The sequence below is a fragment of the Anabas testudineus genome, chromosome 24 (genome assembly GCF_900324465.2).
Source record: "Anabas testudineus chromosome 24, fAnaTes1.2, whole genome shotgun sequence".
NCBI classification, from domain to species: domain Eukaryota; kingdom Metazoa; phylum Chordata; class Actinopteri; order Anabantiformes; family Anabantidae; genus Anabas; species Anabas testudineus.
Window position 1 is genome coordinate 11338782 of NC_046632.1, and position 27843 is coordinate 11366624.

A 27843-nucleotide genomic window follows, 5' to 3' on the forward strand; every position below is an offset into this window, starting at 1 on the left:
AGCTGATCTCTAGAATAGAGGAGGATCATGGAACGCAGATTCAGGAAAACTCTTAAAAATGCTAAATAAAGATGATCAGTTTTCAGCAACCAATAAATCTGTTCATGCCAATGCCTGTTTTTCAAGGCTCGGATCAATTGAGTTTCTTATGAGTGAATTAAGAAAGTTCAAGGTTCAAGTTGAGCACAGCTTTGGTTCCATTGTCATCCTGTGTTTCTAGAGTCCATAGGTACCTGTGGCGTGGGCTGCTCTCAGGGTGTCCTGGATGGGCCTGACTACTTTTGGCTCGGGGCTGTACCATGTAATGAGCAGGGGGGGGTAAAAGAAAGGGAAAAATGTATCAGTCAAGGGCAAATTAAGACAAAGCCTCAGATGAGAGAAAAAACAAATGACATAAGGACAGCCAAAACATCGCAAGAGGAAGAATCCACAACCCAAGTGCAGCAACGTAATCCATGAACGTGACTGACTTTCAGAACCAAGAAATCTGGCTTCTCAAGACTAAATCCTGAAAAGTCACATTACAGAAGACTAATCGTCAAATATGTTTCATGCTATTTACAGTGAAAATTCAAATGGGTTTTTCAGGTGTGTATAATCTCAGTTAGGCTGTTTTATCACGTGAAACGAAAAGCCAGGTTTTCTTGTACATTTTTAGCATCAACATGGTGCAAAAGCATCTCAAAAAAGGGGAGGGGGAGGAGCAACTTATCTTTATGTACATGTTAGGAGAGCATTTGCAAAAGAGATCACATTTATATCAACCTGGAAGAAGGTGGGGTCACAGTGAGCACAGAGGCTAGCGCCCCCTACTGGGCATTATGAGGGGAAACATTACCAGTCGTTTGCGGGGTTGGACGGTCACCTGTGACACAGGAGCAGCTGAACCACAGAATTCTGATTTGCCAACAGGCAATGGTAAGAAATCCTGAAAGGTAAATAAAAACAGCACTCATTATAATATTTACATCTAAATGACACTGCTACTCATCAAGAGGAAGATTTCATGACATCAACATTAAGCTACATGAAGCCCCTTCCCTCTGTATTCAGCATCTGACCTGCTGTGTATTCATGGCCTCCAGTCTCCTCTCCAGCCCCTGCAGGTCGGAGCTAACCTCTCTCAGGAGCAGCCTCAGCCTGTTCCAGATGACATGAACCTTCTCATGTGCCTCCAAACACTCGCTGCCCTGAGCCCGGACCTGCTCTGAGGTCTGAGACTGCAACAGCAGCGTCTGAGGTTTAGTGTTGACCAGCAGCTGAGCCGACAGTTCCTGAAGAGACGACACCTTCTGCTGCGAGTCGAGCAGCTCACACTTGATTTGCTGCAGGAAAACAAAGTAGGTGCTGCTGTCTTTGTCTTTACAATGAAACATTTCTTACATGGCATATCGTTCCTTCACTTTTATGGATGTAGTACAAGTACATGAAAATACTGTAAATTTTAATTTGCTATTACTATTATTAACTATTACTACTCCCTACTACTACGCCCTCTCCAGGATATTTACCTTTTTTGTTTTTATAAGGAAAATCAAACAAGACTTAAGAGCATTCAGCTCAGGAATCTAATTTTCTAACATAAAACTGCAGAAACTGAGTTTCTAGTGACAATAATTAGTATAAAAGACTAAAATAGTGCTAATAAAGTCCCACATTAGAAATGTCTGCTGCTGTCTGTACAAGAAGCCAGTAGTAGAGAGACGTACCGACAGTGTCTTGTGATGAGCTCGTAAAGTTTCTCGTTCTACTTTGGGAGGGATGGGCACCACCTCATTCCTCCTGCGGTCGATGTTCTCCAGCCACAGCAGCAGACCGTGGCTCATCTCATGGAACTCCTAAAAGCAAAGATCGCATAATTGACGTTGCGCGTGCATTATTATTTTCAAGATTGGACTAATTTTACTGTGATACTTGTTCCTATTTGTTAATTAATTTGTTGCAAAGGAAACAATTACACTGGGAGCTGTAGATGCCATTTGATTTACTTCTATGTTAAACCTAATTAATTCTGGATTCATAAAGAGAAAGTGCAAAGGTGCAAAATGTCAATCGATTTAGCACGACAAGTATTTTATTTTAATTTTGTGTAACACATTTAAAATATGTTTGCAATATTTTTGAATTATGTAACATTAAATTCGACAACCAAAATATAGTTGCCTATTGCTTTTAGATTTTCCTGAACTGTGTGTTTTTAGTACCTGGCACTGCATTAGCGCCCTCTGCAGCTCTTCCCTCCAGTCCTCCAGCAAGGTACTGAGTCGATCCCAGCGTGTGTTCATCTCCTTCAGTCCATCCCTCAACTCCCACGCCTCCTCAGAGTCGGGCTGTGATTGCAGGAAGTCTGTGCTGCTCAGGTTAATGGACAGGACCTCTGACTTGTGGGCATCCATCCCCTTCTGCAGTTCCTGAATCCACAAAGTAGAAAATACTCACCATGTACACATGTGGTAAGAGGCTATTTATAATGGCACTGAATCGTGAGCCAAACAAGACTTTATCTGGTGTTACTAGATAGAGAAAGCAGGGAATGGATGAGATGACAAAACAGAGTGCAGCAGATTAGGCTGACATGTCTATTTAGATGTAGGTTATTGCACTTGAGAAGGGCGCATATATAGTATATATATGTGATAGTGATATCTTAGGTTGTGTGTATGTATGTATGTGAGACTTAGTCCAAGGACAAGCTCTTCAGTGCCCTGCACATGAAATAAACCAGTGGGGTCAAACTGCTGGAAACACACTGTACTTAAACGAGACCTAGCTTGAAGTTTTTTTCCCAACTTCTGACTTTAGCTGCTTTGCTACGGTGACTGACACAGATAACAGACAGTATACAAACCTTGAGCTTCTTGATTCTCTGCTGGATTGTATGTATGTCAGTGCTGAGGTGGAGTCCTCTCAGCTGGTTGAGTTCAGCCTCAGACTGACCCAGCCAGGCCCTCATGGTCTGCAGGTCTGAGATCAGCTGCTGCCAATGCTGCAGGTTCTGCTTGTGCCTGTTCTTCTCACTCAGAGACTGAGCTTGGATTAGCTCCCAGCGCTCGATCACACCTTGGTAAAAACGTTTCATAGATTCGTTAAACACGTCACACAGGATTTAAAGTAGATGACTTGTAACTGACCAGTGTCTGTATTTATGTTTACATGTAACTGACCTGCACTCTGAGTGTCGGTACTAGTGGGGTTGGTGAGTCCTGGCACGTCATCCTCATCTTCAGTCAGCTCTCCCTCAGCTTTCCTCACTGCATCTATACTGCCTCGACACTCTCCCATCAGACGCATCTGTAAGTATATTTAAGTTATATTCTTAAGAGTGATGTACCGTGCTGTGAACTAACAACAGAAATTAACCAGACAAAAAAGACCCACATAGCCCAGGTATGTGGAGTCGATGTCAGAACTGGAGCTGTTGGCAGTAGCTTCTCTCTGCTGCTGCAGATGGTATCTTCCTGCATCCAGAGCCTGATCCAGCTGTCTCAGACTAGCCTTCAGTTGGTCTGTTTCACCTGCACAGATAGCACAACGTGGTTAAGAAGACATGGAGGGTAAAGTTCTCCATGACACGGTTTTCATTAGCATGCTGGTGATGTAGTGTGAGGCTGTGAAAGCATGCATTAGTCCGAAACGCAAAATAACGACACGTCACGACAGAAACAAATCAGCATTAAACCATAATTATTAGATGTCAAACAGACACATGGGGAAAAAAATCAAAATGCAGTGATAGCATATAGTGAGCGAGACCTTAGCATGCAATGGTGTCATCCCTGCATGCTGATACACAATGATCGGTCAGCACAGTGGACATGCAACTATAACAGTTCTTCCTAGTGTGACAGTAAATGGGTTTAGTTTTAGTTCATGAAAGGCTCCCTGCTGTTTCCTACCACAGGATGATTTCAGAGTGTTCTCAGTCAGTTTAATGTAGGCCTCGGGGCTCTCTGGAATAACTACATCTGGGAAGAGAGACATACAACATGTGCTACTTATGTGGGCATGAATGTGAATAGGATGTCTGTGCTAATTGAAAGGGGAAGTATTTTTATTTTTCTCATCAAGATAGAACACCATTGTGCTCATTTACCAAGGTCATCAGTACTGAGCACTTGCTGAAAGACTGATGGTCAAATAAATGGAATCATTTCATTGCAAGTTAAACTAAAAATAAATTATATAGTTCTTAATTCATACAAAATGTGAGATTTATTAAGTAATATGTTACCAAAACATGGTTATGTACTTATGGTTACAGCTTACTTAAACAAGCTATCCATCATACATCAGTAAAGTTGGACCAACCTGACAGCCCAGCAGCATCTGTCCTCAGATACTCATCCTCCTCCTCCTCTTGTTCTCTGCTCCTTTCACCATGTCCTCGTCCTGCAGGGCTGTCGAGGCCTCTGCTCAGGTCATAGTCGTGGTCCCACTCTAACGGGATGGAGTCCACGCTGGCTGGGGTGCCTCGTCCTGAGCGGTCGGCTCGGATGGTGGCCGTCGTACCTGATGCTTGACGGCTGGATGCCCGAGGCAAAGAAGATTCACACCACTGCAGCTCAGAGAGGTCTCCACCATCCTCCATGTCAAGCTCTCTGTCTGAACCGTCCAGCTCATCGTCAGCCAGCTGGGGGAGAAGGACAGAAACATATTAAGAAGGAAGGATTAATGCAAGAGAGAAAATGCACACAGAAAATGAACAATGTGCACACAGGTTTCCACGATGTCACTAGTTGTCGCAGTAATGTAAATTTTGTAATGCATCTTTACTCACAGGCAGTCGTGTGAGTTTCTTGTAGTATCTGTCAACTCGTCCGAAAACCTCCTGGCAGTACCTCTGCAGCTCCTCCAGCTCCTCTTCGATGACAGCTGCATCCAGAGGTTCGCTCTTCTCAATCAGAGCTTCACCCTGTCTGAACACCAGCTCAATTTTCCCTGTGTTCAGACAGATCTCCTGCTGGAACGCCTGAGAAAACACACGTTACGGTGTCATCCCATCCAACAACCGATGCTTGAACCTTCATCTTCACTGTATTAAAACAACGTGCCCGTCTTACCTTGAGTTGTTTAATCTTGGCCTGTACATCACACTCAGAGAAGTGCTCTATGTTGGTGAGCTGGAGGTCCATCTCTGTCAGCCACACCAGAATGCTGTCTCGTGCCGTCTCAAACTCCTCCCTTTGGCAGATGAAGTGCTGCATGAACAGAGTGAGATAAACAACCAACTTTAATTTATTATATTTCTTTATCTAATTACCTAGGCTGTATGTGAAGCAATTGGATATTACTCGATATTGTTCTATTAATTTATTATTAAATCTCTTGAGCTGCACAGTGACTTGCAAACATTTCCATCAAAGCATCACAAAGTGTGATCTTACCTTGAGTCTACGCAGGATGGCGGCCACTCTCTTCTGCAGGTTATCCCATCGCTTGTTCCCATCATGCACCATTTCTCTGAGGCGGCAGGAGGAGTCTGTGCGGTTCTCCCGGGCCAGGCGACGGTACTGTTTGTTAATCAACTCCAGCTGCGTCAGACACTCCTGCACCTGACGCTGAAAGGCCTGCGATGAAGACACATAGGAAGGACTTAAAAATGCAGGCAGGGTTGCATTTTAGCTTCAACGCTCTTTACAGAGAAGCACAGAAGGAAACACTTCTCACAAGGATTACAGATGACCCCTTACAATTCTTAAATGTTGAGTAAAGTCATGTTTAACTGAAAGTAGCTTTCTGATCAGGCAGAAGCCGGGCAGATAACGATGGCCCAGCCCAGAAATTTAGCTCGCAGGAATGTGCACGTGCACAGTGATGGACTGCAGCAGCTGAACAGACCAGTGTAGACAGGTTTCAGCAACATGACACTCTTACTCTCTCTGTTTTTTTCTACACTGCAGTGACCGTCTATGTCTAGAAATGTTATTCTGCTCACATTTAGCAAGGTTAATATTAAGAAAATATGTTTTAAATAATTATGCACATTAAACACATTTAAAACAACACATGCATTTTTGCTCAATTCATTGAAGAAAACACAGAATTACTGCAACTGTTTTGTACTTCACGCTCTGGTAATAAAAGGGAAAAAAAACGCACCTCGAACTTCTTAAGCTCCTCTTTAGCTACTGTATAGAGAACTCCTGAGGAGTTGGGCAGAGCTGCTGTTCTTTCTGAGGTCTTCAGCCAATCCTCAAACCTGGAATAATCATCCAGAAACCTCTGCCACAACCTCCACGTTTCTTCAATCCTGTTATAGAAAAATAACTCTTTAAATGTCTAAATTATCAACAAACATCATACAGTTTGTAATTAATCATATAATCAGTAGTATCCTGTCATATTGGTAGAAGACTATTGAATTTTATTGGTACTGAGTGCATCTGACAGTAAATGTCCAAATATCATATGAAAAAAATTATGAAAATATCATTAAATGTAACTTTGCAACCTTTAAAACACATATACACAAAGTGCATGCATACAGTACAAACAGTGTAAGATTAAATTCATCCAGGAGGCACTGACTTGAGTCTGCGCTCCATGGACATTGCACAGATGTTCCTCCACCGTCTGTCCAGCCCTCTGGTGGCCTGTTGGATGGAGTCACACTCCGTCTCTGTGGAGCAGGCGTCACAGTCATGGAGCAGAACTTCACACAGGTTCAGCACTGATGCCACACCTGTGCTGTGTTTCTCTATGTCCCTCTGCAGCTCCTGGAAGCCAATGAAAACAGCTTTAAGTTTTTGCAGCACCTTAAAGAAATTCAGATTCTGCTCCCCAAGTCCTCATCTGGTATGATAAAAGAGCAAGTAATGCCATAAATTAATTCAGCAAACACAGAGTGAACAAATAAAAACTGTCAGCCTGCTAAACTACAGTAACTGCATGTGTTATCAAACACTGCAGCTCTGCAAAGAAAGGAGGTCAGTGAGGCTTCAGTATTCAGTCCAGATTTACAGCGGTATCTTGGCAGCAGGAAGTAAAATACTACTTACTGTAGGCCAGTTTTAAATAACAGGCCAGAGATGAATACATGAGTCATGCTTAAGTTCCCTGCTGTGATTGCTCATTTTCCACAAACATTGAGTCAAATTGTTCTGCTATTACTTAGTACAGAAAAAAAAAACACATTCTCAGCACAAAGGTGTGCTTATTTATGTCTGTGTGTAGACGTGTGTTTACAGTTAGTGTGCAGGATAAAATATTATTACCAGATATTGTTTTTTTGTTTGTTGTTTAATAAGGAATCTCTCATATGACCTGTAAAACTTCTCTGTTTTATAGACCAGGACTGTTTGTGGTCCCACCCACCTGCTGCTGGTTGAGTTTCCTCTGAATCTCCTGGTCATCGCAGGTGTCATAGACGATGGGCCTGGACAGCTCCGTCTCAATGTGAGCCAGCCAGGAACGCAGGCTGCTCATGTTTTTATCTAACTGCTGCACGGCCACCAGAGTCTCCCTCAACTTCTTCACCCTGTCAGAGAGGAAGTCAGAGTCAAAACATGGGGCAACTATAAACAGTTAAGAGGACAGTCTGGCAAAGAAGACAGTATTCTCTCAGTCACTGTAACAATATACCATGAAACATACTGTAAATATAAGAGAACAGCTTTACAGGCACTACAAGTTGTTGTAATTCCTGAATGTTTTAAATGAAACATTTTAGATAGACAAAGATGAAGTCAAAACAGTTCTAATTCATCAGGTAAACACATTAAACATAAACTTGAATCTAGTTGTAAATTTGATGTAGGAGTAAAATAAAGTCTATGTCTGACTGCCACAGCTTTGGATCTATCCATATAGTGTAGGACAAACTGCCATATTCAGTTTGATTCAGCTACAGTAGAATCCTACTAAGTATAATGTTGATCCTATAGTTATACTTTGAACGAACCATCACAGATGTGCAAGCATTTACCCTCATTTAAGTATCACTGAAACTTTGCATGAGAAAAATCTGGTGTTGTTAAGATCACATATGTTTAACAATCTTAAATAAAATAGCTTCAACATAAATTGTCCTTTGTCCTGCCTGTTAACATCGCAGTCGCAGTCTGGCAGATCCTCCTCACTTGAGTATCCTGCCATGCTACCCGACCCCAAATCCAAAACCATGGGATTGTGGAATTCTCAGGACAACAGTAATCTCGGGCAGCGTTAGTGTAGATCCAAACAGCCTTTGCTTTCGTCTGTGAGCTCCACGTGGGACTTTCTCTAAACTTTGTCTGTGCAGTGGGGGAGGGCCAGCAGCTAGGTGGGGTGGTACAACTGTGACTTATCAACTGTTGCTCACCAAGGTTGGAAAAAAAAAAAAGAACCCCAAACAGGCGTGTGTTTATATGCATGCATGTGTGTGTGTGTGTGTGTGTGTGAGTGAGTGCCCAAGAGTGACAAGTGCTGCTGTTTCTAAAAAGAGACTTACAGTCAGAGGCATGTGCCGAGGAGCTGGCCTATGATGGAATATCAGACACGAATACACCCAGTGAACAGAAGCAAAAGCTGCAGACTCCATGCATGTGAGTAAACCTCGATGGGCAGGGTACAACAAGAGTAGAAGGTTTCCAAAAAAACATGTTTCGAATAAAAATAGATCCTTCTTCAGAAAACAAAAGCACCAGAGATTGTTGATAGATTCTTCCACAATACCAATATGCTAAAGAAAACTAAGGTTTTCTGCTCGTTCTCGCAGCTACAAACTGAGACGCCTGTTGTTTTGAGGATATGAACTGATATCAGAGACCTGGAGAGTACAGCTGTCGGTATGAAGTCAGACATTGACCTAGTTCTTCCCTCCTTCTATAAAGTCCCACAGGGCAACAGCTGGAAAAAAGCTGGGAGGGTAAGGAATGGGGCAGCTGGGGTAGTAAGAGGCACAGTTTGGGTCAGGTCACTTCTAATGTTATAACAAACAGTAGGTGGAGAGTTCTTCTTTCCCTTTTGTTTCCATATTAAAACAAACTGATAAAGAATCCTATGCATACAGATCTACACAGTTTCAATGTGCATTGTGGACAAATTAAATTAACATAAAAAAAATTCTGGAGTCAAGTGTCCAGTGTGTATTAAGGGCTGTACGAAGGTAACAGTCAAGGATGGACAATGAATGGGACCTCTGCTTGTTTTTCAGCTTGAGTAAGTGGACGCCCCACAACACCAGCAACATGTGCTACAGTGTCAGGGGGGATACTGTGGAAACTTAATACTAATATAAACCACTGGTACTCGAAGGCGTGATGCAATGTCTTAAAAATAAAATAAAAAATAAAAATGTGTAAGAGTGCATAAAGGATGCTTCCCATCTTTTCATAAGCAGGTGAACGAGACACTGTGAAATGATGTATCCCATGTTGAATATATCTTCATTCTCTTTACCAAGTCAACGATGTGCAGTTGCAGTTCACTTCTGTTGTTGTATCCTTTTGTGTACTTCCATCAACTTTTTAATTTAATCAATATTTGTTCTTCACCTGAATATTCTCATTCTAGTGCTAGTATCAAACAACCTTCCTGGAAGTCGTTGCACCCACCTGGCAGCGATGAGATCCAACAAATGTTGCCACCGCTCGCTGACTTTGCTGAGTTTGTGCTGAATCTCAGCGGCCTTGTTGTCTTGACTGGCCCTGGCCAGACGCTCCCCCATAACCTGCAGCTGCTGCTTGTTCTCCTGAGCTACACTGATCTCCTCCTGGTAGTCCTGGTGGAGACACAGCAAGCACGTTAACACAGAAGCATTAGGGCAGCATCAGCTCTGTCACCGAGTTCACTTCTGCATAAATATATAAATCACCTTGCGCAGCTTTTCAATCATCTCTTCAATGCTGATGTCTCCATTCTGAGAGACCTTGCTCTCCATTTGTGTGAGCCACTCACACAACTCCTTGTTCTTCTCATTGAACACGGCCCACTCATTCAGCTTCTCGCTCACCTGCTGCCTGCGCAGAGAAAGCTGAGGGGAAGCGAAGGTGAGAGGGAGAATAAGAGTTAATTCATTTAACATAAACCAAAGAGAAGACCAAAAAGAATTGACTATTGCACAATGTAAGACTGTAATAATGGCTGAAAACAACAAGAATTCACTAAATCAGTAGCAGTAATATTCCAAAGTCCTGTTAATGCTTCTAATCCTCTCTCAAACTTAACCAAGCAGCCATTCACAATCACACTAATGGACCTGTGACGCCTGAAGTTATAATCACTCTGTCGAATGTAGCACAGCTGATAGTTGTGTCTCATTGCTGCAGGACAAACATCATTTTAACAACATATTATCCTAAATAAGAGTCTGAATCTCAGACAAGAGTCTGAGATTGTGCAGAAAAAAATCTAACCTCATTCTTTTAAAACATCTAAGAATAAAAATTAAACATGCACTGTGTGCATCTACCTGGTGGCAGACCTCCCCCCACTGGCGCTGTAGCAGCTGGAGGCGTTCTTGTAGGGCTGTGATGTCATCTGCACTGACCACGCCCTCCAAGGAGTCCCTCAGCAGGAACAAGGAAGTGAGGTCAGCAGGCCAGCCCTCCACACTGCTCTCCAACTCCTGCATCCATATGACATGACAAGGAATTACATCCAGCACCCTGAAAGGTGATGCATCTCCTTAAATCCAAAATATTTTCTTGCCTCAAATGTCAAGATGAGATTTTTCTCTCATCCAACAGCCACAGACAACTAGGGCAAGAAAACCACTAAGCTCAAATGCAGCTGCTGCACCCTCAGAAATAGTGACGAGGACACTGACAATAGATATTGTCAGCAATGCATTTCAAAAAAAGACCAACTACAATTTAATTTTCTGCAAATCGCATAAAGAAACCAGTAAAATGTTGCATTCAGTGAAAATAAAACAGAAAAATTCAAGGTTAAGGTAGGATAAGGTAACAGAGGCAGCTAACCTTGCATCTCCTCCTCCGTCACTGCTGCTGTGGTGTAATCATTTGTGGACCAGGAGAATGTCTCCATTATGCAACACACACACATTTATATCTACACATACACCCCCACAGCAAGCAGGGATGCTCTCTCTCTCTCTCACACTCAAATGCGCACGCATCCTTTCTCTTGCTCTTTCCCCACCCCCTCTCTCTCCTCAGCTGATGCTAACTACATGCAGCTTCTCTCACAGCCCCCTTCTTCCCCGAGGAATTGAGGACATGTCAAGCATGAAACATGACTGCATACAGAGTCCAGCAGTAGCTCAAACTGCAGGAGATCATAATGTGAATTTTCACATAAAATTTCATCACTTGAAAGCATAAAAGCCAGAAAATACAAGCATCAGCAGCAGCATTCTGGTATAATTTCTACTGGATTCTTATTAACAGTTGCCTCGTATCATTCATGCAGAACATGAAATATGTTCACGCCACCACAACTGAAACATATAAGGACACACAACAAGACAGCAGCTGACAGATGAAGATGTTTATTTTGTTTTAGGCCTGTTTATCCACTTGTCCTAGTAGAAAAATTTAAAAAGTAGATGCAGGACAAGCCTGCGGCTGTGTGCTTGTAGAGACAAACAACAAGAGATGCAGAGAGAATGAGTGTATATTTATGTGTATCATGAGAGTGCGGAGTGTCTGCGTAATGATGCAATAAAAATAAACATGGAAAAGAACATTTTAAAGTTATGCGCTCCTCACCTTGCATCTTATTTGCTCTGAGTGTAGCTCTTCATGGTGATCTGGCAGTGGCAAAGACAGCTTCCTCTTGAAGGCCCTAAGCTTCTCCAGTGACGCATCTATGCCCTTCTCACATCGCTCCCAGTTCTGCAAACAAACGCAGACATAAATCAGCAAACACACTTGCATATTCTATATATACACACAAACGCAAACACAGACTGCAGATCTTCTCAGCCTCAGAGAAACTGCTATAAATTCTTCCTGAAGAGTGATACACATGCATCACACCTACACAAGGCTGCAGTCAGGTCACATCAATTACCATCCCATAGATGGCCGACTTAGCTCTGAGCCTCTTAAAAAACATTCTGAGACACTACGATACTGCAAAAATCCAAAATCTGAGGCTGAGAATTAACACAGCTGCTTAACAAAAGAGGGAGGTTCAGGCGCAGGGCGGAGATTACAGCTATTTTTAGTCTGAGTAATGGTCCAGTGCAGAGTAAGGAGGGTAATATTTGGTAAGAAAATGCTACAGCATGGTAGCATACCTGAAGCAAGAGGGGTGATTAAAGAGGGTAGAGCAGGACTAGAATAGCTTCAATAGCTGCTCTCCAAGTGAAAACCGAAGAGAACACAAAGAAAGTAACTAAGATCACAGGACAATGTGATTCAGAAAAAGAGAAGGGGGGAAGAAAATATCCTGGATGCATCTTTTAAACTGTCACATTTGGAACAAGGCACCATCACAGCCTAAAATCTACATTGCAGGATTCAAACCATTAAAGTGCACTGTGCAGTGTCCACAGTCTGCATGTGTGTCCTTATATGGATGTGTGCCCCAGGCTGGCACCTCTTATCTTTGTATATTTTTTAATGATGGTTTAAAGTTTTACTGTGTGAGGACAGGTTTATATGCATGTTTATTTGATGCTTAGCAGTTAATCTGAAGATAGACCTGGGCACGCTCCATCTCTGCTCTTCACTCCTTTTTATGACTTAAGGTGCAATGTTGCATAATTGATGGGATAACCTGGTTTCATATTGTACAACTGGGCATGCTCATAATGGACTCAGAAAAACAGCTTCCAGCTTAGATAACTGTGCTCAAATCAGGCTTTGCATACTTGCAAAAACGGATGTCTTATTAGTATTATTTATAATTAGTATAAATTATACTAATTTCACTGTCATTTTAAAGTAATGCAGTGCAACATAATAGCTAACAATCTACCTGTACACTACATGTTATAGTCACTTAAATATAGACAAGCTGGTGGGACAAATGTCCTTGTTAAGTTGCACTAGAAATAAGTACAAAGATGAAAAGAAAGCAATAAATCAACAAATAAAAATGAAGCTTCACAATTCAGGTATATCCAGGTACGGTTTTGTCTGACCTTGAGTAGGCCGTGCAGCTCTCTTTTCTGCTGGTCCAGGCGATGGTGGGCATGTCTCCACCTCTCCTGAATCTCCATCAGCTCTGTCTGGAGGGTGGATTCAGCACTGGCATCGGCAGATAGCAAGAGACTCCGGCCAGCTTCCACTGTCAGGATGTAGCCTCCCTGCTGCCTCTGCAGCACTCGCTCCCTCAGCTGGAGGAGCAGGGACAGAGATAGAGGGCAGATGGGGTACAGGTTAACTACTAAGGGAGTCTAAGGTTGGAGAGAGGATGAGGGTTTATTAGTACGGACTCTGGATTTCTTAAGCTTAATTTAGAGTTTATTTAGGTTTTGAAACCTACTCACTCTACAGAGTGAGTAGAGTGAAAAAGGGTATAGACACCTGTAAAAAGGTTTAAATAAACATCTGCAAAATGAGGTCAAAATCCCCTTTTATTAACCGCAAAAAGAAGTTCACAGCGCTGAAGCCCACCTGTATTTGATCCAACAGGTTTCTGGCCTGCTGCAGAGCCACTGCTTCTCCTGGCTGATGTACGTCTGGATCTCTCGTCACTTCCTGGAGCCACCGTAGCAGCTTCTCTGCCATTTCTTGGTAGTTCTGCCACTGCCGGCACAGACCATCAATAATGCCTCTTCGCTGCTGAGCTCGTCTTACCACACATTGCCACTGGTTGCTCAGCAAGGCCAGCTTCACACTGAAGTCATCTCTGTGTGTGGGAGAGAGTGGGAATAGCTTGTATGCTCCTCATAGCTGGATACATGTGTTTTCATGAGAGCAGTAAAATTGTTAAACAGGATTGTGTGCGTTTTGTGCATTTGTGTTTACCTGTCATCCACATGTCCCTGGTCCAACATACAATGGCCATCGCTGATGATCGAATACAGAATCTGTTGCCTGCTAAACATCTCGGCTTGGAACAACTGTAAGTAGACATACGTTTATAAAAAGCACTGCGCAAACAGGCACAGCAATTAGGACACATGTGCGTTCAATATTTCTCGGACCTCATGGTCTCTCTGCTGTTCCAGTAGACTTTGGTAGTTGCCTGAGATCTCAGCAGCCAGCTTCTGTTCAGTCTGAGTCAGAAAGTCCATCCATGCCTCGCACTTCTGAAGGAAGGTCTGCTGTTGAATCAACACTGCCTGCAGTTTACTGGAGAGGTGTAGAACATAAACAACGTTAACAATTCAGCAAACAAGCTAGTTAAAAAATACACACATAATATTTTATTAAAAAATATAATTATTTTGGCACCGCTGCAAACACTGCCTGTTCAGAGTTCATTCTGTCACTGTGAAGTAACATAAAAAGGTATTTGCTACCTGAACCTCTCAGTGAGATGAGCGGAGTGAGTGGACCAGGCTCTGTTGAGACTCTGAAGGCGTTTAACATCTCTGTCACTGACTGGAAGTCTGTACACCAACTCATTAACCCGTTCAAGATCTGGAGACAGACTGCTCAGTTCCAACAGGTGAACCTGGAAACAAATATTATTACACATTTTTATGAGGAGGGTTTATGGAACAAACAAGCTTTGTTTTTCAAATTGAAGTCAAAACTAAGTAAAATGTTAAATCATGACTCCAGAGCTTTTTGTACCTTCAGTTTGTCCATACGTGTCTGAATCAGAGTAACCTCTGGTGAGCCAACGGGGTCAGGCTCCTTTAGCACCTTCTCAGCCTCCTCAGCTTTACGTATCAGTATTTCCAACTGCTCTCTGAAACCTTCACATGCCTGGGATCCAGACTAGAAGCAGCCAGACAAAGTAAGCAAAACAAGACATAACCTGAGACCAGAGAGAAGTGATGGCATCCTGATAATACGTTGAGGTTGTATGTAGGGAACAGTGACTGAGGGAGAACATGTTTGGCATCCCAACTATTCCTACCACCCTACCTGCAGTACTTCCTGCTGCCTGTGAAGGGCGTGCTCCAGTGTTGCTAGGCGATGTGTGAGTGACAGGTGGTCTGACTGGAGTGCAGCAGAGGAGGAGGCGTCAACTTGGCTCTTCAGCTGTTCCCCTAAAGCCTGCAGCTGCTGGAGGGACTGCTGCACTGAAGCCTGCTCACTGAGGCACTCCTGCACCAGTAATATAATCAAAGAGAGGCAGATTAGGAAGATAATTACTGTGCAGACAAGCACTATGCATTGCTTTTTTTAATTTAAATAAATAAATAAATGAAGAAGGAGGAAAAGAGAATAATAAAATATATAACAATACCTCATACAACAGCATTAAATCGTTAACCACTCTAGCAACAGTTTGCATAAATGATCTTCAGTCAAAATATACTGTCTGCTTACAGTATTAGGACCCTAGATCTCCCAGCATGGCCCTACAAGCTCAGCATGACACCGGGGGACCCCTGTAGTGTAAATCAGGGGCCTGTCTTTCCCTTTGCAGTCCTCTATTCAAAAGGCTTTTGTGACATTGTGCTGTGAGCCTACATTCAAGCAGACAAAAGGACAGGGTGCACTTTGGCATTCTGCAGGATGGATATAGGCTTTGTGAATCCTCACAGTGAGATGACAAACCGTTTCAGACCCTTTTTATTTATTTATTTATTTTTACACAAGTTCTTAGGAAGCAGTGTTTTCAGAAAACAGCTACATTATAATGATAAAATCATATACTAGAGGCAAAACATTAAATTGTCCCACACTCACATCGCAGTCCCTTATCCAAGCGCTACTCTCCTCCTCTGTGATCTCCCTGTCGGTTGCACTCTTCAGCAGGTGATCAGCACGTTCTTCCTGCTTCTGAACTGCTGTCACACACTGGCTGTACAACGACCCATAGTGCTGCCACAGCCCCAGCAAGGCCCTGCTACTCCTCAGCTGCTCTGAGATCTGCTCTAGCAGACAGTTCCACCTACCACAGGAAACAGAAGTCAGCTGCATTTTTAAGCTCAAGTCTGCAAATAGTTACTTTTTATTTATAGGTGCTGTTTGATCTACACGAAGATATGTGTTTTTGTTAGCTCTACCTGATGTTGACATCCTGGAGGGCTCTGTTAAGCGTTTCAGCCACAGATGGATGGCACTCAGTCAGTAGCTGGTGTGTTATGGAGCCAAACTTCCTCAGACTGCTTTCCTGTTTATCCATTTCTTCCTGCAGGTTCTGAAAATACACAGGAACCCAAAAAGGTTGAATTTCTTAGATTTGCTTAACAAATGTTGTTTGACAGATAAATCTTAAAAAAGACATTACAGACAACACCGTGAACACTGGGTAGATGTTCTTTTTCACACACTTCAGACAGTCTTCAGTAAAATATCTTAAACATGATGATGCACTCTCAGTCCTTAGAAAGGTTTTACCAAGGGTATGCCATTTCCACACGTTAGATAAATCAGGCTATTTTCTACATTCCTTACCTCCAGACTCTCCACCTGCTGCTGCACTGCCTCCAGAGAGCCATTAAGGAGGCGCAGCCTGGACAGAGAGTACCTGCCCTCCATCAGATAACCATTTATCTCCTCTGAAGCTCGTCGGTACAGCGTCCACTGCTCCAACACCGACCGCAGACTTACTTTCATCTGACTTATCTGATAGGATAGATGGGTCTTAGTATCTTACACCAAAATGGAAAACAATTAAGACAAAACAAATGAGGGTAAAGAATAAGAGGAGCTCACCATGTGCTTCAAATGAGCCCAGGACTCATTCAGCCCTTTGAGGGCCTCCTTAACAACTGAGCAGGCTGCTCCTTTCTTATCTTGGATGAGAGTACTTCCTCGTTCCTCTGCTTTCTCGAAATCCTTTTCTTTTTCCTTCACCAACTCTTCCAACTCCTGTGAAAACAACATCGACTTTAGTTAAAAAGTTTTTAAAAAATTGTTTTAAAATAGTTTATAAAAGCTAAAAATAAAAAACCTACCTGACAGTCTTTAAGTGCATTCTGCACCGATGCTACATCCTCTATCCTGTGTCTCTTCTTTAGTTTCTCCTCCTGTACTGTGAGCCAGGTTTTCAGGACCTGGACTCCATTTTCATGCTCCAACCAACCTTCCAATAGTCCTTCTAACAGCTGAATCTGATATATAAACAATTCAAAACAATTTAACAACTCAGAAATGACAAACTAAAAATAAAAGAAGGAATTAGTTTCGATTACACTCTAACTGAAACAATACCTTTTCAGTAATGAGCCCCTGCAGTATTTGCCACCTTCTGTTCATAGCTCCCAGCTTCTCAGCAAAGTCTGTTTTGTCACTACGCTTTCCCTCTACATCCTGACTACTGATCTGCAGCACAGACTGGTTAACAAAGTCTACAGTCAACTGCTTACAGGTCAGATCAATGCGGAAACCCTGTGAAAAACAAGAGACTTTATAAGGCTGTAATGCTGAAAAGAGAGATTACACAGAGCTCGTTAATATACTTTTAGCCTATAATGTTTACAAATGATGAAGTTTTGTACCTTATACTTCTGCAAGAAGTTCTGAACCACCTCAGAGCCTACAGCTCCCATGATCTTGTCCTGGTCTTCGTCTATGATGTTCTCCATGAGAAAGATCCAGCTCATCAGCTCTGTGATGGCATGCCGTGATGCCAGCTTCTCCATTTGCAACTGTGGGTACAAAGAGCCAAAATATGGCATCATTAACAATGTTTTCATAAATCTCATGAAGAGCTGACAGATGTAAGCTGTCTCAGACCTGGTGTAACTTCTCCTGTACTACAGGAATACGAGTCAGCAGCTCGGCCCACTGAGTGTCGATTTGGCCCAGAGCTGTCCTCAGACCAGCTGTGTCTACTCTTTTCAGTCGCAGAAGCTGATTGCCTGTGCTTAGCACAGAAGAACGCAATGATGACTTGGCATCCACCTCCTTGGAAAACTCCTATCAAAATTAAGAAAAGTTGAAATTTGATTGTACATTCCTTAAAACAATATAAATATTGTGTATTATAGCTGTAGTAAATTTTTGGTGTGATAACATAACCAACCAGAAAGGCATAGAGGTGATCTCTGACGGTCTCCAGCTCCTGGGGCACCGTCACTGACTGAGTTGTCCAAAACTCCAGTCTGTCCAGAGCCGACTGCAACCAGTGGCTCAGTTCTCCAGATTCACTTTGGTACCTGAAAATTATACATAATATGTATTTTAATTAGTCTTACAATAAGCCTTACATATTTTAAAAAGGATTTTCACACACCTCAACAAACTAGCTTACAGACTTTTAGTTTACAGAAAGCTATTTTGCTGATTTAATCAACTAATTTGTGATTTCATGTCTAGACCCTGACCTGCTCCAGTGTTTCAGTGTTGAGTCAAGGCGATGCAGCTCCTTGTTGACCTTGGTGGTGGAGGAGAGCCAGTGCTCTCCAAGTTGAGTCAGCTGGTTTTCCAAATCAGAGCAGCCAATAGACAAAAGAAGCCTCTTTCCCTCCTCCAGGACCTGGTACAGCTGGGGTTGATGCTCTGTTAGGCTGGCCTTCAGACGCTGGTGGACAGAGGAAAAGACAAACGGATGGATGTATAACATAAGTGATATGCCATCCTGATAGAGCATGAGTTAATTTATGATTGTGTGTCTGGTCTGTTACCTGATAGAGACTGATCCTTTCAATAAGTCTCTCCTCTGTCTCCTCTACCAGACCTACAGTGGGGATGCTACACTCTACAGCCTCCAGCTGTCGACACAGAGCCTGGTAGTCTTCCACAAGTCCACTCCACGACTGTCAGAGGGAGAGTGTTCCATATATTTTCTGCTATGTTATAATTCTGCTGAACATTTGGATTGAACAAAACAAAATGATACTGCTCCTATCTAGCATGTACTAATCACTAATTCTCACCTCCAATGTGCCCTCCAGCTCCACCCCCCTCCTATGGGCCTGTTTGAGCACATTCTGGGCTAAAGCCATGGTCTCTTCCAGGGCTTGGCTTTCCCTCTGTGTCACCAGCCCCGACACTTTAGTGTAAAATGTTTGAGTAAGGATCATATGGCATTCCAGACCCTGGAAAAACTCCTGTATTTAAGAAGAACAGAAAGAAATCATTCATCTCTATATAAACAACTATACTTTGTTTTAGCGAAATTCTAACTTTTACCACCCCTCTTACTTTATGTTTGTCCAGTAACATCTGGACCTCTATGACAGAGGCCACTGTCATCTTTTGATCGGCAGCCATCTTGTCCTGAGCCGTGTCCACCAGGTCTGTGAGGTCATGCAGTGCAGCTTCATACTGGGACTTGAGAGACAAGCCTTGGTTCAGGCTGCTACGCCTGGAGCCGACCATCAGCACCAACTCTTCATATGCATCCTACAAAAAACCATCAAAACTGTCAGTCAGACCGTATTATAGTACAGGTAGGTTATTATCCTAGTGACACAGTGCACACAACCAGTTATGACCACAGTGTAAGAGAAAAAGAAATGAGCTCCACAAAGAATTTGACATTACCTGTAGTTTGAGCAGTTCCTGATTGGAGTGGACTTGGCCACAGTGGAGCCCTTCTGCTCTGGTTTTCAGCTCCGTTACTCTCTGCTCAAATTCCTTTAGACTGTCCTCCACCTCCGATAAAGCCTACGAAAGATCAACATATGTAATGGAAATTTCTTTAAAGGTGTTCTATTCTCTTTTTGTTTATTTGTCCTTGGTCAGTTTCGTACCTCGATCTGTTTGGATGCAGGTCTGTCTGCAGTTCCAGCCATCTTTTGCAGCAACTGGTGTTTACTTTCACTTAGAGCTGTGAACAGCATCCTCAACTCATTCTGCAAAAATCAATGGCGATAATGTTAAAAGGTTTCAGGCAGCCTTGTCACAAACAAGTTGGATCACATGGGAAGATGAACTCAAACCGAGCTGGCTGGTGCACCAGTCTAGCTCTAGTACCTGAAAGGTTGAGTGCTCCTGTAGTCTGTCCCTTATGCTTTCACAGTGCTGCTCCAGTGTAGAGTCCAGCAGGCCCATCCTTTCTTGCAGGCCCTCCAGGGTGTCCTCCATCAGAGCTTGCTCATCTCCTCCACACAGTCGGCCTGCTCCTCCACCCAAGAGGTCTCTGCACTGGTTTACCTCGCTGTTCATCTCCTTCAGCTGTTTATTCAGACTCTGAACAGAACAGTTGAGGTCAATAAGACAGCTGGTATATTACATTCAGTAGACTTAATTGTCAGGTTGGCTTATGCCAATCCTTTGATGTGTGCTAGCTTGCTACCTGTGTTAGTATAGCTTGCCTGTATTCTGTGTAGCAAAACTGGTCGGTGCCTTTGTCTTCACTAACCTCTAGATTTGTGAGTTGTGTCTCTGTGTCCTCAGACATCAGCATAGGACCAGAGAGCAGCTGGTTCTCAGCAGTATCCAACCAAGAGGAGGCTGCTGAAACTGCAGCATACAAGTCTTGCTGGAGAGTTGCCACTCCTGAAGACCCTGAATGCTTACTGTCCCCACCTGCTGCCTGTGAGGTGGAACAAATAATACATTGATTAATCTGGCTGCAAGAAAGTTTTAAATCTTCATTAGACACTAAAACATTAAACTTTGTTACTTCACCTCTTGAGCGATTCTCTCCAGAGTCTGACTGCAGGCTTCAAACAAAGCTCTGGGAGAGTCAGAGTCCTGGCTGGCAGATCGACCTTTGAACCCCACACTGGGACTGGACAGATGGGACCAGTGGAGAACCTGTAAATCAATATAAATTTACATAGTGGACATAGTAGACATTGAAAAACTAAATTAAACACAGAACAGTGCATATAGAATCTGTACCGGGCTGAGCTGGTCCTGTTCAAGAGAGTTAAGGGAGAGCTGCAGCTTTGTGCTTTGATCTTTGTTCAAGTTTTCCCAGCGTTGTCTCAGCTGGTCTAAAGGAGAGACAGACTCTGCCTCCAGCAACACTCCTCCTGGAACAGACACCTCACTGTGCGGAGGGGAGGGGTGTGTTGTTAGAATAAATCATAATACCTGCTCACTGGAGTGTTGGTTTATCTTTGAATGTAATAGACAGTGACAGTGAGTGTGAGAACATTAGAGAAACAAGAAAAAGTACCTGTCCCCATTGGGTGTGGTCTGTTGGCTGAGTAACTCTTCCCCAACACTTGCAACAGACTGGAGTAGCCTCCTCTGTTCAGCTACTTGCTCCTGCAACTCCTGGGAAATATCAATTAATAATCATTATATTTATCAATAAAAAAGTATCCAAAATGGACTTGTTTTGTGTGACAATACTAATGTAATTACATCAAAATCTGCCTGAAAGCGACAGTGGTGCATAAAAACTATTGTTATTGAGTTTCTTCTCACCCTCTGTCGAAGCAAGTAGTCGTGGTGTTGCTGTGTGCGTGTTGTACGGGCCTGGGAAAGCCAATCCTGGACATTAGGACTCTGGGACAGAGATGAATCTGGCTCACTGTCCTCCTGCTCCTGCAAAGAACCCTAGAAGAAAAACAGAGGGACTTTAACACTTAATATTCAAAAGGTTCACTAAGTCATAAAGTTTGTGAAGAACAGAGATAGAAATAAGCATCTCTGAGCTTACAGAACACATATCTGTAATACTTCAGATATTTTACTACCCATGTCTGCTATACCAGAAAAAAATGACACCCGATGCAGTACATTTTGTGTTAGCATGTGATGAGTTAGCATCTTTTTATCTGGTGTCTGAGGGCCCTTTGTGAGACACACAGGCTTTTATTGTTCTATAGTAGAAAACAATGAACATTTATGAAGGGGCATGACACCAGCTTTAGCATTTGCACAATAGTACCATTGATGCTGTGACCAGTGCGGCATAATGCAGCACAGCACATCACAAATGACAGCCGTAGGGAGAAAAGAAGAGCGGGGCAACAAGACTGCATGCATGGGGCCGATAAGGACAACAATACGCATATAACCTCTGACCTCACCTGTATGTCAACCTGTTTGTCCTGAAGCATCTGCTGCAGCTCCAGCAGGCTGTCTTTGAGGGAGTGCAGTTTGAGGGTGAGCTGCTCTGCCTCTTCCTTAGTCTCAGCCCGGCCCTCCAGTAGCAAACTCTCACTGTGTACGGACAGCTCTGACAGATATGACACCTTCTGCTCGATCTCAAACAGCATGTTCTGGAGAGTGAAAAGTTAGAGCAGATCATAAATACTTAAAATGAGACAAGAAATATATGTGACTTTGTGTTTTTATGGTTCCTCTACTTAATTATGTCACATCCCATCCACTATATCACTATCAGTGAGAATCACTGCTTGCTCTCTTTCACTTCAAATGTTTTCCAAAGCCCACTCACTCTCTCTTCTTCTACACATTTTAACAAGTGATAGTAAAAGGGATGCAACCTTTATATGTCCACATTGTGTGTGAAATGCGCTAACAATTACATGGAAGTGGAAGAGGGGGACTCAGTTTGTGGCCACTTCATTCACACAGGAATACAAGGGTCAAAGACGGGTAGACTACTTTCCCAGAGCAAAACAAAGAGAGCACCTCATAAACCTCTTTTACTTCCATTCAGAGATGAGACTTTCATTCATTGGGAAGACTGAGAAATGCTGCTCTCTGCTCTGTGCCCTCCCTCCTCCTGTACCACTATGCTCTTCTACGCTCTATGCAAGTAGTCATTGTTATGATAACACAATCAATTAAAAGGATGCAAAATAATCAAGTAGAACTAAATTAAATGATCTGAATAGTTAGAAGGATGAGCTTCACTCACAGACTGAAATATTTCTGCACTGGTGCCAGGTTGTTCAATCAGTCTGGAAGATTCAGCAACTCTCCACATAAGGAGAACACTTTGAGCATATCTAGTAAAGCTTTTTTAAGTAGTGTTTGAGGTTTTATTTTTACAATATGGTGTCCTGTACTGTATTTAAGCAGATCGACAGTAGTTGTTCAGTGAATATTTTACAGTAACAAAGCTATATATGATTTTCATTCCTTGAAAACACACATCTGCTACACATTTTAGTTTCTTCACTTTTTCCTCACAAAAATTTCTTAACATGTTATATTATACAGTATATTGTTTATTCTATAGTGCAATAATCTACTTGTCCATACAGTTTTTACCCCCTGGAGATGAGGATTCATATAAACCAAAGCTTTAGAGCTGAGCCTCACAGGAGCTATAATCAGCTTATTGTGCTCCAGCTGCTACAAACACACACACACACACACACACACACACACACACACGGTAAATACTGATTTACTGAGCAACAGAACTAACATTATTACTGCTAAGAAAACAATTATCAGACATTGGATACACATTTAAACTGTAATGTTGGTACTGAATTGAAGAGTTTGGGTTATTCTCTTCCAACAAAAGCTGTAAAAATAGCATTCTTGCTTTTTAATTAACTACTTTAAAATCAACAATAGTCAGAACTTTAAATAGATTAAACAGTGCAGACTAGGATACAGGTCCCAGGATTTTAGTCACAGTTTGTGCGTGACTAAAATAATAAAAGTAAAATTTTACCAAGGGAATGAATCCAAGGAAAGAGACTATTTCTGGAACAATGATGCAGCCAGACACTTCACATTATCTTTTGATGGCTCCCTTGTGATAAAACAATACAACGCAGACTTTCATCCCGTGCCTAGGGCGTAATTCAAGTTTTCCTTGACTGTCAGTGAAGGAAAATATAAACAAAATCTGTCCATGTGAGGAGAATATTAACCTGCATGCCATCAAGTCACCAATGTCAATCTCACCTGACAGTCAATGAGCTGCTCCTCCATGTCCAAGTCTTCGTTTTGGGGCTGAAATGCAGAGCTGAGTGTGGCACGGGTGCTGAGCAGCCAATGGTCGAGCTCTTCTGCCTCGCTGTGATAACGCTGCAGGGCCTGTTCCTGCCGCTGCTCCTCTAACTGTTCACTTAGTTTCTCCTGTAGTAGCCAAAAAGACACATTAGATTCCTTTGGTATTAATGAGTGATGATCAGCTGCATTCATAATAGAAACAAAGATGACAGTATCAGTTTAAAACTGAGTGTAAATAAGACAGTAAGGATTTGAATATTGTCTTTGAGCACCCACTTCCAGCAGCTGCCGTTTCCCTGAAGCCTTCATTCGAATAGTGGCCATCCTCTCTCCCAGTACAGTAAGGGTGGACTGGAGGGCCAGTTGGTCACCAGCGTCACCATCACCGTCGCTGTCTGCAAGTTCCTCAGAGAAACATGTCTGTAGCTCGCCAATCTCATCCTGCAGCATTAGGATCTCATCCATCAGAGCCTAGGAAAAAGGAAATCACACAAATGTGACAAGTGAAATAGAGAAAAAAAGAGATTTTGGAGACAACAATTGCTGAAAGAAAGAGGAAAAAATCTAAAGAAGATGGCAAGACAACAGGAAAGGAGGGTTTGTCCAAATTGGTTGACAGTTGTTTTATAAAAAGGGACTATGGCGGCCGTCGCTGTGAAGTTGGCATAGCAACTAGGAACAGTGCCATGCAGTCTGTGCATCCATTGCACAGCCTAGAGCAAAACCAAACTCCTCAATCATTCTCTGTTTTCCCTGAGCAAGCTTGTTTTTGGTCATCTTTATCTTTTCCCCAGGAGATGGCTCCTTACAATTTACACATATATTCTTTGCTGCATCACAGCACAGAAACACAACTTTCACAATGTCAGGAGAAAATTCTCCAGTGTTACTCGCTCACCTGATGTGCAGCCATCTGACTCTCGGGGCTCTTGTTGGGCTCCAGACCCTCGTTCAGCGCGCCTTCGATGGACTCCATTTTAATAGAGATGGACTGGAGAGACTCCTGATAATGCTGCTGCCGCTCCAGAGCCTCGTATAGACTCTTCTGCTTTTCGCTGATCTGCGGTAGGAAAGAAGAAAAAGAGATTTTAAAAAGTGATGGCAAAATTGATACTGCCGCTGTAAAGAGTCCAAGGCAGAATGTAGTGGACCTGTATGGACTTGTATAGTGATATCAGGAATTTAAACAAAAACATCAGCATAGCTGTGTTTATTTATCTGTCTCAGTTCTATCTTTTGTATTGTTGTACTGCACTTACTGTAATGAAACATAGCTCAGTATTGTTTTTATATTTGATTTCAACTAGTTTACTGTAGGCGATGATATACCGTACCACATTCTTGAGTGTTTCCCATGATCTTTGCAGGTCATCCAGGTTAGCAGCGCTGTTCTCCATTGATGGGTCGTACAGCTCTTGGAGTGGAGCTCGGCTTAAAGCGGCTCGACCCTGTGGCATGAAAACGCAGTCAGTGTGAATGCAAATACACTGAATGTATTTAATGTGCTTGCCACAGTATTATTCACGTCCACTGAGAAGATGAGTTAGTTCTGATGTTTCAATGTGTTTTGAACCATATTGCCATTATCCATATTGTATCTGCTGTACATACACACTGTTGAAAACATGTTTTAATTTCTTTCATTTTTGTTTCATTTTCTAAATAAAAGTCACAGGCCCACACATTTTTCATTTGAATTGAACAGAAATTAATTAAGCATGCTCACAAGTTGATGGTTATAGTACTTTTTTGGTACATCTGGACACCAATAAGCTCATATACTTCAACAGAAAAGGTATTGACCAACATGTAAACTTAGTAGACACCATCTATGACTTTGAGCTGTTTTGTTACCTGTGGGATGGTTTGTTTCAGCATTATTCTGCTCAGATACCACTATATTTGTTTTCACTCTCTGCAGTAACTTTGCAGCAACATAGTGCTGCTGTTTCATTCTAAATATTGCTAAATAGATTATGCAGAAAAGCTACTTAATGCTAACTTAGCCATATTTAGAAAAATGACACACTATGACCTCAGGGAAAAAGCATGTGGCAAAAATAAATGAATGCAAAGTAAAATCTGCAAACATGCAGTAATACTGGTTCCAGGAGGAAGCGGGGCAGCACAGCAACTCTCCAGCTGTTTCAAACATCCAGTAGTGGATAGTTCTAGTGGTAGTAGTAGTGTTGCAAAGGTAGCATGTCGATTTATTAAGTCATTGAGCCACATATTGAGTTTTAAAATCTGACAACTCAACTTTGCAATAGAAAATGAATTCCAATAGACACAAGTTTGTCTTGTTTTAAATATATTTCAGGACAAATTTAGTTTAAAAGACTTCTAAGCTTAGATTGAGGTTCAAGTCTTTTGCAGAGTTAGACAAGGAATTGTAGGTGTAACAAGTAAAACAGATGGTAGACGTGAGGCAGGTGGCCAGGTCTGGAAATGCTGGAGGGCTCTGGAGGTTATGAGGGTGGGAATTGCAGTACCTGGTTAAGAGGAGTGTCAGCGTTAGCCCCTGGGGAGGGAGAGCGGCAGGCAGGGGGAGAGGAGACCTCGCTGTTGGTGCCCTCCTCCCCTGACTCCTCCGTTACAGGGGAGAGGAGTGTGTGGCAGCGCCCGGCTGTCATCTGACCACACATACACACCACACATCAAAGAAAGCAGGTGTGGGAAAGGGAGGGAGGCCAAACAGAAAACGTCCAGGTAAATAGGAGTGAGGAGACAGACAGAGGAAGATAAAGAGAGGGAGGAGGAGACAGCATAAAAATTAATGGGCTGGTGCAGGTTAGGTAGATTGCGGCAAGCACATTGCTGATTAATTAGACAGTGAGTGAATCAAATAACACAGAGAGGAGATCCATTAGATCACATTACTGCTACTGAAATCCAACACGGCAACACTTTTGCCATAGCAGAGCATTAGAGAGACATAACTCAGTGTAGCATTGCACTGTGCTAGCAAATGGACACTGGATTCCACCGGTAATGAATGGGGCACAAGTATTGCTTTACAGGATACATCAGAGAAAAGGAATGACCATGAGCCGGAAGTCAAAATCACATATACAGTACGCAAAGTAATCGTTGACACCACACACATACGAAACTATACTGCAGAGTTGTGGTTTCAGGACCACAGTCATTTCCTTTCCTTCACAGACACACTTCCTTTGCAAGTGGCATCCAGACATTATCCATGTCACCGTTTTAATATCTTCTTACATAGGTAAGCTACGTTTGAAGAGGAACATTTGTATTTAAGACCTAGACAGAAACTGATCCAATAGTATAACGCGTACACATAAAAGACATGTTCAACAAAAAAAACACTGTGCATTAATTGCAAGAGGAAATGGTCTCAGGGAAATCCCCAAGATTTTCAAAGCCTAAACCTTTACAAAGCATAGCCAACAGACTCTGGTACTAATGAATACAACAGCAGCAGTCCTAGAAGTAGTTGGGTTGTCTGCATGCCTGCATGCTTCAGCAGAGAGGCAGAGCTGAAATGTGAGCCAGGCCCTACTGGGCTGCTTTTTGGCTGTTAATGCAGAACTTGGCCAGCTGACTTGGGACCTTATTATATTCAAAAGACCCTTTCTCAGCTTTTATGATGCAACAGAATGCAATGAACCAACAGTGGCAAGTGTGGGAAAGACAGCGTCTTTACACTGTGAGAGTAGTTAGAGACTGAGCAGTACAGTCAGCACTAACTATGCCGAACAATAGTGTCATCAGCAGTTATAGCAAACTATTTATGCTTTACAAAAACACACACACACACATGCAGTAATATCCTGTTTCCTCGCCTGCTGAGATGGAATAGCCACAAAAAGCAGTAACGGGCCAAGGAAGCGAAGAAATCTGAATCAGAAAGAGAGGCAGAGAAAGAGAGAGGAAGAGAGAGGAGGCGCTTACTTATGTGCCACCACTGAAGGCAGATGAATGGTTAAGCCGATGACATAGCATTGTAGCAGGAAGACAGATTCAGGCTAATGTGAAGCGAAATGTAGCAGCACAGCACAGTGTGAGTGAAGTTATACACAAGAGGAAACTGCCAAAATAGTAACACTTGAGGTGAAGGGAAGAC

At 42.6% G+C, this 27843-nt stretch overlaps 1 protein-coding gene across 4 annotated transcripts in view; it reads right to left on the bottom strand.

Moving 5' to 3' along the window:
* The window catches only part of syne1a (spectrin repeat containing, nuclear envelope 1a), a 63990-nt gene that overhangs the window by 2798 nt on the left and 33349 nt on the right, over positions 1-27843 (bottom strand). The window contains exons 40-93 of one of the 4 annotated variants that reach the window (XM_026341658.1): positions 26243-26383; positions 25085-25198; positions 24649-24810; positions 24027-24221; positions 23703-23876; positions 21899-22090; positions 21291-21422; positions 21037-21137; positions 20757-20907; positions 20541-20669; positions 20272-20445; positions 19884-20099; positions 19661-19762; positions 19452-19574; positions 19110-19310; positions 18842-19015; positions 18590-18721; positions 18290-18486; positions 17989-18121; positions 17700-17882; positions 17462-17611; positions 17175-17351; positions 16919-17074; positions 16677-16832; positions 16416-16586; positions 16025-16158; positions 15705-15909; positions 14934-15116; positions 14637-14783; positions 14360-14514; positions 14042-14189; positions 13863-13957; positions 13509-13743; positions 13034-13228; positions 11652-11777; positions 10391-10546; positions 9794-9952; positions 9534-9700; positions 7315-7477; positions 6529-6716; positions 6100-6250; positions 5385-5567; positions 5061-5198; positions 4778-4969; positions 4309-4630; positions 3897-3965; positions 3379-3515; positions 3165-3291; positions 2849-3060; positions 2205-2411; positions 1710-1838; positions 1062-1325; positions 866-928; positions 234-292 (exon numbers count right to left, since the gene is read on the bottom strand). In XM_026341658.1, coding sequence (XP_026197443.1) covers positions 234-292; positions 866-928; positions 1062-1325; positions 1710-1838; positions 2205-2411; positions 2849-3060; positions 3165-3291; positions 3379-3515; positions 3897-3965; positions 4309-4630; positions 4778-4969; positions 5061-5198; positions 5385-5567; positions 6100-6250; positions 6529-6716; positions 7315-7477; positions 9534-9700; positions 9794-9952; positions 10391-10546; positions 11652-11777; positions 13034-13228; positions 13509-13743; positions 13863-13957; positions 14042-14189; positions 14360-14514; positions 14637-14783; positions 14934-15116; positions 15705-15909; positions 16025-16158; positions 16416-16586; positions 16677-16832; positions 16919-17074; positions 17175-17351; positions 17462-17611; positions 17700-17882; positions 17989-18121; positions 18290-18486; positions 18590-18721; positions 18842-19015; positions 19110-19310; positions 19452-19574; positions 19661-19762; positions 19884-20099; positions 20272-20445; positions 20541-20669; positions 20757-20907; positions 21037-21137; positions 21291-21422; positions 21899-22090; positions 23703-23876; positions 24027-24221; positions 24649-24810; positions 25085-25198; positions 26243-26383 — 8645 coding nt within the window. Of the gene's footprint in view, positions 1-233; positions 293-838; positions 929-1061; positions 1326-1709; positions 1839-2204; positions 2412-2848; positions 3061-3164; positions 3292-3378; positions 3516-3896; positions 3966-4308; positions 4631-4777; positions 4970-5060; positions 5199-5384; positions 5568-6099; positions 6251-6528; positions 6717-7314; positions 7478-9533; positions 9701-9793; positions 9953-10390; positions 10547-11651; positions 11778-13033; positions 13229-13508; positions 13744-13862; positions 13958-14041; positions 14190-14359; positions 14515-14636; positions 14784-14933; positions 15117-15704; positions 15910-16024; positions 16159-16415; positions 16587-16676; positions 16833-16918; positions 17075-17174; positions 17352-17461; positions 17612-17699; positions 17883-17988; positions 18122-18289; positions 18487-18589; positions 18722-18841; positions 19016-19109; positions 19311-19451; positions 19575-19660; positions 19763-19883; positions 20100-20271; positions 20446-20540; positions 20670-20756; positions 20908-21036; positions 21138-21290; positions 21423-21898; positions 22091-23702; positions 23877-24026; positions 24222-24648; positions 24811-25084; positions 25199-26242; positions 26384-27843 lie in introns of all 4 variants that reach the window. The other 3 variants (XM_026341657.1, XM_026341660.1, XM_026341659.1) reach the window with 3 other exon arrangements.